Source organism: Larimichthys crocea, chromosome XI, assembly GCF_000972845.2.
Source record: "Larimichthys crocea isolate SSNF chromosome XI, L_crocea_2.0, whole genome shotgun sequence".
Lineage (NCBI taxonomy): Eukaryota > Metazoa > Chordata > Actinopteri > Sciaenidae > Larimichthys > Larimichthys crocea.
The window spans coordinates 13,062,669-13,073,094 of record NC_040021.1 but is presented as its reverse complement, the minus strand read 5'-3'; the positions used below and the strand labels follow the sequence as shown (position 1 = coordinate 13,073,094).

The window sequence follows — 10,426 nt, the reverse complement described above, 5'->3', positions numbered from 1 at the left end:
GCAGAATCGCCCCGTTATTCCAAATGATAGATGTTATTATGTAAAGCAATAACGGTCTGTTCAGTTTTAATGTTATGTTAAAGGCTGCGTTGTATTCGGGGTGTGTGTGACGGTTAGGTGCAGGTTTTATGTGTGTTTGTCACTCAGCAAATGCACGTGCCAACATATTGTGTGATACAGATGCAAGAAGGGGGATAACAGTAACAGTGTGTAATTCTTCTGTCTATGTTGAGTCACCCTCTGTGCATGAATGATGACACACTGGTGACGTTTCAAAGCTGAGCCTTTCCTTAACACACACACACACACACACGCACACACACAAGTGTCATGATTTCAATATTGTTCAGTTTGGTGGTAGACGATGGTTCTCTGAGTAGTGTGGTGGTTACATTGATCATGCTGCTGCTTCTTATTCATTCTTATTCAAACTGTGTTCATGTTAGGAACGAGGGGGAACCTTCACAGAGCTTGTAATAAATTGGCCCGGTCAGTATATTAGCTTATATTATCTTTAAGGCAGTAAATGTACATTGATCTGCGTGAAATCTAGGAGTTCGGTGACGTGGTGGCAGGACTTGTTGGTGAACTGCTGTAGCTGGTGAGCTAAGTGCTGTCAGTCAGATAGCAGCAAAGTCATTCGCTTAGCTCTGTCACTGACAGGACAAGTTCATGTAGTCTGTTCAACAGATTTAATACCATGGACTCCTTTCTCATGACTGTCTGCAAACAGTCCACTTTTATGGAGCAGTAAATAGAAAAATTCACCAAAGTTTAGCTGCGATGCAAAAACTTTACTTTGCAAGCCAATCCATTGGAATTTATTCAGTGCTATTGCTAAATGACCCGGCCTTAATGCAGATACACAGTATTTGTATTGGAATAATATGCTGAGAGACAAATGTCAAGAGACTGCAGTACAAAAATGTATCGTTATCAGTCATATTATTTGTCCATCACAGAGCACTGACAAGTTTATTGTTAATTTCACTGCGAGATGTCTTCGCCATCTTGGTCACAATACTTAGATAATTAAATTACAGGATCGAAAATCAAATCAAAAATGTTTATGCATTTTAAAAAATTAATATTGGCCACTTAATTGTTAGAGGGTTTCTAAAACTTTCAAATATTGATAACTGTGCTCAAAAAGCGTCAGTCAGAATAAAGACTAAATGAAATGAAATGATGTAGCATGAATATGTAGCAGTTTATTCTGATATAAAAAGTAACAATATGATGTCATAAACAGACTAACACTTAGGAAAGGGTTAGGTGTGTAAAGTTGAGACGTCATTATGACTCATGATGTCGATGATGGTTTCGGTAAATGATGATTTGACGACTGCAAAGTTCAGAAGCTTTCCTCTGTGTGGCATTCTGGGTTCTCTGCTTAACAAAATAATGTCCGAAGCGTCACTAAGTTGAGCTTCAAATTGAAGTCTCAACCTTTAGCCTTTAGTAAGGAGACGGCAAAGCCTTTATGTTTGTGCTGCAGATTAATTTCAATACAATAATATAAAAAAATGAACTGGAAAATTTTGTTCTGTGTCTTAAAACCCTTCGCCTGCATGTTCTTGCCTTCTCTCATTAGTCAGATTTAGCCTTATGGAAACTGACTCCTGAAGCTGTTTACTTTATATCAGTGCCAGCATATGACTTATGTTTTTATGTCATATTAATTTACTTATTTATTTATTTATGTTGTTTATATTTATTGATTTTGATGGTGGCTGTGTTTGAATTCAAGAAACAATGATATTGTTCGTTATTTTGCACTTTTCTTCTCGTGTTTTCTTATTTATCAATCGAAACGTATCGCTCTGTGGATGTGATCTGTGACTTCCGTTGACACTGAACCAACATATTTTCACGTTGCCAGTCATCGCTGTAATTGCATGTATTTCCATGTTTTGAGATGTCATTTGATAAATGTTGAAATCCATATCATATCAGTATCATTGTGTTAAAATATTACAGTCCCTCATCTGCTGCAAATTTTACTGTCATGAAAAAACAGATTTACTCTGCAGAGCTTCATGTCAAGTTAAAAAAAACAACTATTGACCAGATCAGATCTGCATGGTGAGGTCAGACATCCAATCTTTCTTGTAAACTGCAGAAGTCCTCCCAGATCTGTGGTCAACCTCATCTGTCTCAGTGTTCCTCAGCAGTTAAAGGTCAGGGGTAAGGGGATTCAACCCTGTTGTGAATGTCGCTCTCCCATCAAGATCTCTGCTTGTAGACTGTAGAAGCCATATTTGTCTTGTGGTTTTGTGTGTGTGTATGTGTGTGTGTGTGTGCTGAAACACTTGTGGAATCTCATCAAACTGTAAATAAAATAAAAAATCTAACTAAATATGTGAACATGAGCTACAAGAAAACGCTCTGTAACATAATAAAAAAAAAGATTCTTATGAATGTATCATACCTAGAGATAAAAAGCTGTATGACAATGGATTACTCTTAATATTTCATTAAATATAGCTGTGGTATTTTTCTCTTGTTTTGTTTCAGTTATTGTGTGCACTGTTTACTGTCGAAATGCACATGAAAAGAAAGTCTTCTCCACCTTCAATTTCTTTATTTTTTTTTGCCAAAATTGCTCTGTATCAACAGTTTAGAGGTGGGTGTACTCTGGCATATAGCAGTCTCGTAATCCCTCTCCCTCTGTGCTTGCTACCATATGACAATACTAAGCCCACCCAACAATGCTGAAGAATTAGCTCTCTGCCCTTTTCTTTGTGCTTGTGCTGAAGCTCCGGAGAAACAGAGAGAAAAGGAGGGCAGACAGAGAGTGAGAGTGAGAGAGAGAGAGCTCCAGAGCAGAGACGGAGCGTGGGGTTTGGGTGAGAAAAGGGAAAAAAGAGACAGTGAACAGATGAATGATATTTGATTACTTTGGCTGGTCGCATTTCTGCGGCCATTGTGTTGAATCCCTGGGAGATCCCTTCCACACAAGACAGAGGAGACAATTCAGAGCTGACAATGACACCAGCGTATAAATCATCTCTGGTGAGTCAGAGATGGTGTACAGTGTCAGAAGCAGCAGCTGTGTGTGTGTGTGTGTGTGTGTGTGAGAGAGAGAGAGAGAGAGAGATGCTGGCTGTCTAACACGTGGCTGTATGCATGATGTGTGAGGTGGGCTGCTGTTTGCAGAGAGGAGTGAATGTGCCTTTGTGTGTGTGTGTGTGTGTGTGTGTGTGTGTGTGTGTGTAAAAATATGAATAATGCAGAGGATGCCTGTACGAGCGAGAGGGCCGGGAGGAGGGCAGATGGTCGCCTGCTGATAGGACAGAATCCAGGCAACAGGGTCCTCCAGAGAGCTGGGTTTAGACCTGGCTCAACACACACACACACACACACACAGATTTACATACGCACATACACTCCTAACCCACAAGTATTCAGCCTTTTTCCCTTTTCTTTCTCATGTCTCCCCTTATAGCCCTAAAATTGCACAGACTGGCTGAGATTTCAAAATAAAAGCCCCAAGTGTAGATGAGATTGAAATAGCAAAGTAAAGTGAAAGAAGTAAAGAGAGAGAGAGAGAGAGAGAGAGAGAGAGAGAGAGAGAGAGAGAGAGATTTGCTCTGCCATTGCCTGATTTTTTCTAGTTGTTTAGAAATGGATTGGAAATAAATTAAAAACATAAAGAGGAAAAATTTTCATGACGTCTTCCTTACATTGTTTGCTCTCATTGCCAGTTATTCTTATTTTTTCTTTTATTATCATTGTTATTATTATTGTGTAGAGATAGAGTTAGCCATTTGTGATGCTCCATTTGAGATGTTATATGTATAAATAAAGGTGATTTACGAGTGTCTTAAAAGTGTCTTAACTTAAATTATCGGAGTTAGAAGTCATAAGCAGAGTCTTAGCCAGGATTTTAGAAATACTGAGGTCAGAGGTTGTATATATAATTTGTACAGCTAGCTGCACATTAATATTTGAGACAAATCATATATTTTTTCTTTCTAAGAAATGTTTTAAAAATTCTGCATATAAACACAACCCAGCTAACTAAACTCTAAATAAACAGTTTCTTTGAACTTTGTGTGTATTTTGCTTTTAATCAGCACCAGATTGCATAATTATTTCCAAGAAACTTTATTTTCAAGGAATTATTAGGAGATCACAGACCTGTGTAATGAAGCCTTGCATAAGTGTTTAGCACATCAGTTCTAAATGCTTAAAGTTTCAAAGCCCTCCACAGACTGCTAAGAAATAAACTGTTGTGTAAAAATACAGGAATTGGCTTGAAACGTGTGCATGTTTTTAACTGTTCTGACTGATAAAGCCCAAGAACAAATGAAGAAGACCTGGAGTCAGACTCATTGTGCTGACTGGTAACTATGGTTCTAGTTTAAAGTTATAATTTAGAAAATAAAAAAACATGCAGTTTATGAAGCTTCTCAATCCACCTAAACCTGCTTTAAATCTGCTAATAGCCACTAGGTGGCAGCAGCAGACTGTTTCTGATTCGAGCATCGCTCAGCCAAAACATGAAACAGGAAATATTAAATATAAAGTGAAAAAAACCAAAACAAAATCATGAAGGGAGAAAGAATATGAAAAGTATCTGTAACAGGTGAAATTAGATCAAAAACCTCATGCAACAAAATCCCCAGAAAATGCCTGAAAACAAGAGAGAGGTTCAATATTCATGTTTTTAAATACACACTGCTGTCACAGGCTTCTCAGCTCTCCCAGTTAAAAAACAAAAAACAAAAACTGGTGATTGTTTTAAAAACTCACACAGTATGTCAGTGTCATGTGTGTCTGCACACGTGTCAAGTATTGCTACAATTATTCAAATGATTTCTGAAGACATAAAAATGACATAGCATAATTATTTGATCTGTGTAATGAAGGCAGCAGGCCAGATTACACATAACATACTAATAAATATAGTTTATAATGCATCATATTGTCCTACACCTGCAGTAATAAGCATGCAGTTTATAGCCCACACTTTTTTTTTTTTTTTTTACAAGCAGGCCTGCAGAGATACTTTAATTGTTTTTAATATTTTAAATTACGCTCGTCATGATTGTCAGATAGCTCCTATATTTATCCTGATTAAAAAATATATTAATTAACGCTACGGTGTGTTTCAATTTCAGGCCATTGACCGGCTGTCTGAGCATCTTCACGGGTATCTCTGCACACAACGGTATCAGTGCACATCAGCGGTAGTAAACACTTTACCGAAACAGCTGAAGGACAATTTGAAGCAACCGAGACGGATTGATAAAATCCATAATTATAATGCAAGGCCGCGTGCAACAAGAGGAAGAAATAACAGGAGAGGAAGCTTGATGTCAGACTTTTTCCCCCCTCCTGGAGCGCAATAAACGTGCAGAGACTGCAGTGTTATAGAAAACAAATACGATTTAATGACAAAAAGCATATAGAAATTGTGCAATCATTGATTTCTTTTCCCTCTTCGTTTGATCACAGATTTCAGGTCAATGCTATTTTGTTTTGGTTTGTTGATTTATTTATTTTTTTTTTCCACCCTCAAAAACTCAAATTCAGCTGAAGGATTACTTGTGATGAATTACAATAGAAATATAAGGCCTTCTTCAGTTATGTAATATACACTTAAATACGGACAATTCCCATGTGGGCTTATTACCAAACATTACATAAAATATTGTTATGCGTATTTTGGTGACTGGCGATTAAATCGTTTTTTTAAAGTTTCATTATACTTTGATATTGGGCCTAACATATTCAGAAAGTTATTGAAATGCAAAACGCCTCACAGAAATGGCCTAAAATTAATCTATTTATCTATTTAAATATTATATTTCCCCTCCACACATCTGCATCCTTCAGTTGAATTTGAGTTTCTGAATTTCTGCATTTTCTTTGAGATTTTTAGTCAGAGAATAAATCTCCAACTCGATAACCTTTCTTCCGCCACCATCAGATCAGGTTATTAATCACAGGATTTAAGTGGCACAAGAACACGTGTCTGTGTTTGTGCTTTGGCACAGACTGACAGAGAAAAACTGAACAAACAAACAAACAAACATACAAACAAACGAAGCCATACAAAAAAAAACCGAATTGAGATACATCCCACAAATAGTCTTCTCAGTGAGTGAATGAGTCATAGTAGTAGTAGAGCCACTGCGGCCAGAGCTGGTACCAGGATATATTCAGTTTTGTTTTTTTTTGTTTTTTTGTTTTTGTTCGTTTTTCTTCTTAGGAAAGGAAGGCAAAATGGACTGGATTGCTTTGAGTGTTCCAGCCGGACAGTCTCGGTCTTTCTTCATCACAGCATTTTGGAAAAGTACAGAAATAACAAACAGCAAAAACACACTGTAAACAGGCGCACAGAGATGTCTGCACAGAAAGGAAAGCATTAAAGTGAACTCTCTTCTTCATGGTGACACTATTATTATTATTATTATCATTATTATTATTATTATTAAGATCTCCATTAACTAAATTCTGAATGGTAATTTAAAATGTAAATAAATTATAGATACAGCTGACACCACACCACATTAAATTTAGTTTAATCCTCTAATAATAATAATAATAATAATAATAATAATAAAAGCAGCTGGCTGGTATGGGCTTTAATTTTTAACATTGTACAGCAGGAGTCTGCCATTTCAGCCCTGTCTTTCTTGCTACAAGCTGCGAAGAACCCCTGTTGCTTTTGTTATGATGGAAAGATGGCGTTTATTTACCCACACCGACTGACTGACTGACTGCGACTTATCATCGAGACCCCGAAGCTTGTTTTTATATTTTTCCCCCCGTGGACACCTCGTGTTGTCCACATCCCACTCTTTCTTTAATGACACATTACATAATGACATAACGGCGCCTTGGTTGAAGGTATAGAAAAGCGTATCAATGTCGCTGATTTTTTTTTTTTTTGTTAATTTTTTTTTCTCTTTTTTTGGTTAGCACACACCAGCCGGATCCCAATATGCTTGGCAGTTCCGAAACCTCTCCATACACCTTTCTACTATGCGTATTTTTAGTGCTTCAGTGCCACTGTATATCCCCACCGTGTGTGTCCGTGGGTCCAACATTTTTAACTGGCTCATGTCCAGTTCCGAGCGGGTCCAGCACAGCACAGAGAATCAAACAAATAAGGAGGCTTTATTCCTCCTTAAGGGGTCCGTGTTTTTGCTCACAATATAACTGGGACTGTGGGTCACTGCACAGGAGTTTGTCCTCCGTGATGAGGAGGGGTGTCCCCGTACATGTCCTCTCCTCCTGGTATCTGTCCCCCAGCGGGTGTCATCCTCTTCTCCTTCTGCCGCCTGTTACAAAACCAAACCCTCACCACCTCCTTCTCCAGCTGCAGGCTGTCCGCTAGGGAGTTGATCTCCGCTGCTCCTGGTTTTGGACATTTGAGAAAATGGCTCTCCAGAGCCCCTTTGACGCCGACTTCGATGGAGGTCCTCTTTTTCCTTTTTCTTCCCTGTGCCGCGATTTTATCCAGGCTCGTTGGACTCCCCGAGGTGGAGTCCGCCTCCTCCAGCCACTTGTTCAACAAGGGCTTGAGTTTACACATGTTTTTGAAGCTCAGCTGAAGCGCCTCGAACCTGCAAATGGTGGTCTGAGAAAAGACGTTTCCATACAGCGTCCCAAGAGCCAGTCCCACATCCGCCTGGGTGAAGCCCAGCTTGATGCGTCGCTGTTTGAACTGCTTGGCAAACTGCTCCAACTCGTCGGAGGTCGGTGTGTCCTCGTCTGACTGGTCCTGATGGCCCCCGTGCTGGTGATGGTGTGAGAGAGACTGCTGGTGGGCCCCTGGGCCGCCTCCATGTTCACTGAGATGCGGGCTGTGGCTGTGGTGGTCCTCATCTCGTAGGGGGTGGTGGTGCATCCCCCCTTGCTCTCCCCCCGGCATCAGACTGAAGCCGGACTGGGAATACACCAGGCTCTGGCCCTCAGATGTCGCCATACCGGGGATGTGCGTGGTGGCTGTGCTGGTTCGCCATGCTCTGGCGTCGTGATGCGCCTGCTGGTGCGCTAGGTGAGGGTGTCGCTGTTGCTGCTGCTGCTGTTGCTGCAGACTGCTGGAGTTCTGCAGCTCCTCTCGGTCACTGTCGTGAAGCACGGGCTTCACGTCCTGTTCTCCGAGGGGACTAGATGGCCAGGGCGCCCCGCCGTCACCGTGAGACAGCGCCGTTATCCACTGGTGCGCGTGGCTGAGCGGATGTCCACCGCCCGGTAACGTGCTGTAGTCGTTCTGGAGCAGGGTGTGCGCGTCCCTGTACGCTGCCGCCTGCTGCATGCTCCCGGACTCCGAGTGCGGCGGCGGCGCGCTGCTGGGGGTGGTGAGGACGCTGTAGTGGTTGGACGTTGCGGTCGCCATAACTATCGCAGCCAGAGTGATAGCTGGAGTTAAAAGGAGGCTGCCTTTGACAGTAACACTTTTGCGCCACGGGGCAGCTAGGCGTCTCTCTCCAGCATCTCCCGGGCGCTGTGCCAAGGGGACGCAGAGGCGCGCACCTGTGGTCCGCCTCGCTCCGCTCTTTATTGGCCAAGAACGGTTGACAGATGTGGTTACCCCTGACAGCACCCCGCTCATTGGTCACGGGAGATTGTACTGAAACCCCAATCACTCTGCCCAACAATACTAGCAGTCCTGCAGCATGCTCGAATACAAAGTGGAGGGAGAAATGCGGAGTGTAAACACAGAAAAGACTGAAGAAGCTCAGCTATAAGAGAACGAAAAAAACACATTTCTTAATGCTGAAAGTAGTTTATTCACACGGATTTGGGTCAGTGGGTCACATTTGTTTGCTTCGTGCGTCAAAACGGTGCGTAAAAGTTGCATGCGATGCACTTTTATGCGCTCTAGAGCCTAACTTCAAGTGTGCAAACACTTAAAACTGCAGAACCCTTCATTTACTGCAGCTTTCCTTGCATATTTTGCGCCATGAAACAGTAAGCAGTGATCACGGAGGAGAAACTTCCAGCTGCCTCTCTGCCCTCAGGACGCTGTCCAGAGAGAGGGGCTGCGTGCTTCCAGGGCCTCTGCCCCGTTGCCATGGCGAACGCGGTGAATGGAACAACGCCCACGTCACAGCTGCAACCCGCTCCTTCTTTTCGTTCCGTTCCAAAGGGCTCATTGGGGCCGCGCGCTCGGCCGTCGGGACAAATAATGGGGGGCGAGCGGAGAGGGCATTTCGGGGCCAAAGAGAGGAGGGCTGCAAGAATGGATCCTTCAGCCTGCTCTGCGCCCATCGTGCACCATTCCACCTGCTTGTTGGGTAAACTTTGAGATGTATGCACCCACAGTGGCACGCGAGGCTTGGGTTTCCCCAAAAGGGGGCCTTGAATTTTGATAAGAACAATTAAAATCTTTATTTATTTCACACTCTTAAACTGTTTATTTTGCATAATATGTATTTCATAATAAATTACACTTTTACTTAAATAAGATTTTGCATAAGTAAAGGGTCTGAATTCTTCTTCTTACACATAATTACTTTTATACTCGCAATTGCTGCTGCCAAGCTGTAAATATTCATATTTATCTGCAATAAGCAGACAAGGTGTACTCTGCCTTTTGCCCAGCTGGGATAGGCTCCAGCCTAACCATGACCCTGTCGAGAATGAGTGGTTACAGATAATGGATGGCTGGATATTCATATTTATACCTGCATTGTATTTATATACTTTGTTCATATGTACACATGCTGCACTTCTGGTTAGATGCTAAACTGCTATTCGTTGTTACTTTGTGCAATGACAAAGGTGAATCTAATCTGATCTATAAAATCAGAGCCTAAACTCTCATCTAATAATCTGTTTTGTCCTCTCTTGGCCATGTTCGTAAGAATTACTGAGACAAATTTCATCAAAGCACTAATTTTATCACTATCTGCTGGTCCAATCTTTAAACAAATGCAACGATATTGAAATTAAACTAATCCTCATTCTTCTGAGCCCCCCTGAAACCCCTTTTAGACCCCTGGGGGGTCCCTGGACCTACTTTGATAACTACTGGTATTTAGGAGATGTGATTTTATTGGCTCAAAGTGGGACACCAGCTGTAAAACATAACAGCTATTAAGAGGTTAAAGGATTCTCGAAGGACAAAAAACATGCAAGTTTCACCTTCAGACAGAGGTGCCACGCAACATCATGGGCACCAGTGAAAATACGTGTACATTTTTTTGCAAATTTAACGTCATAGTTATACCCGTAGCACAAAAAGACAATAAAATTGCCCTTATATTGTTAATTAAAGACCATAGCAACATAAAATTCCATATAGGATAGTGATAGGCTAATTGATAAATACTGTGAATCTAATCAAGCTGTGGATGCGTAGACATAAACTGACGCACATTGAATTATAGGGATCGAAAGAACACTGGCTTATGATTACGGTGTAATTCTGAGAATTACCAAATGTGTCGCCAGGGGCTCTGGC

General features: G+C 41.4%; 1 protein-coding gene across 1 annotated transcript; it reads right to left on the bottom strand.

The window, feature by feature from the left end:
• Positions 1 to 6,889: 6,889 nt before the first annotated feature.
• On the bottom strand, positions 6,890 to 9,301 carry pou3f2a (POU class 3 homeobox 2a). Its single transcript, XM_010739293.3, has one exon. The coding sequence runs from the start codon at positions 8,570 to 8,572 to the stop codon at positions 7,187 to 7,189; it is 1,386 nt and encodes a 461-aa protein (XP_010737595.2). The 5' UTR covers positions 8,573 to 9,301; the 3' UTR covers positions 6,890 to 7,186.
• Between the last annotated feature and the right edge of the window lie 1,125 nt (positions 9,302 to 10,426).

Bases quoted from the DNA above. Each gene is read 5' to 3' on its own strand.
- pou3f2a (XM_010739293.3), bottom strand. From the start codon at position 8,572: ATGAGCGGGGTGCTGTCAGGGGTAACCACATCTGTCAACCGTTCTTGG.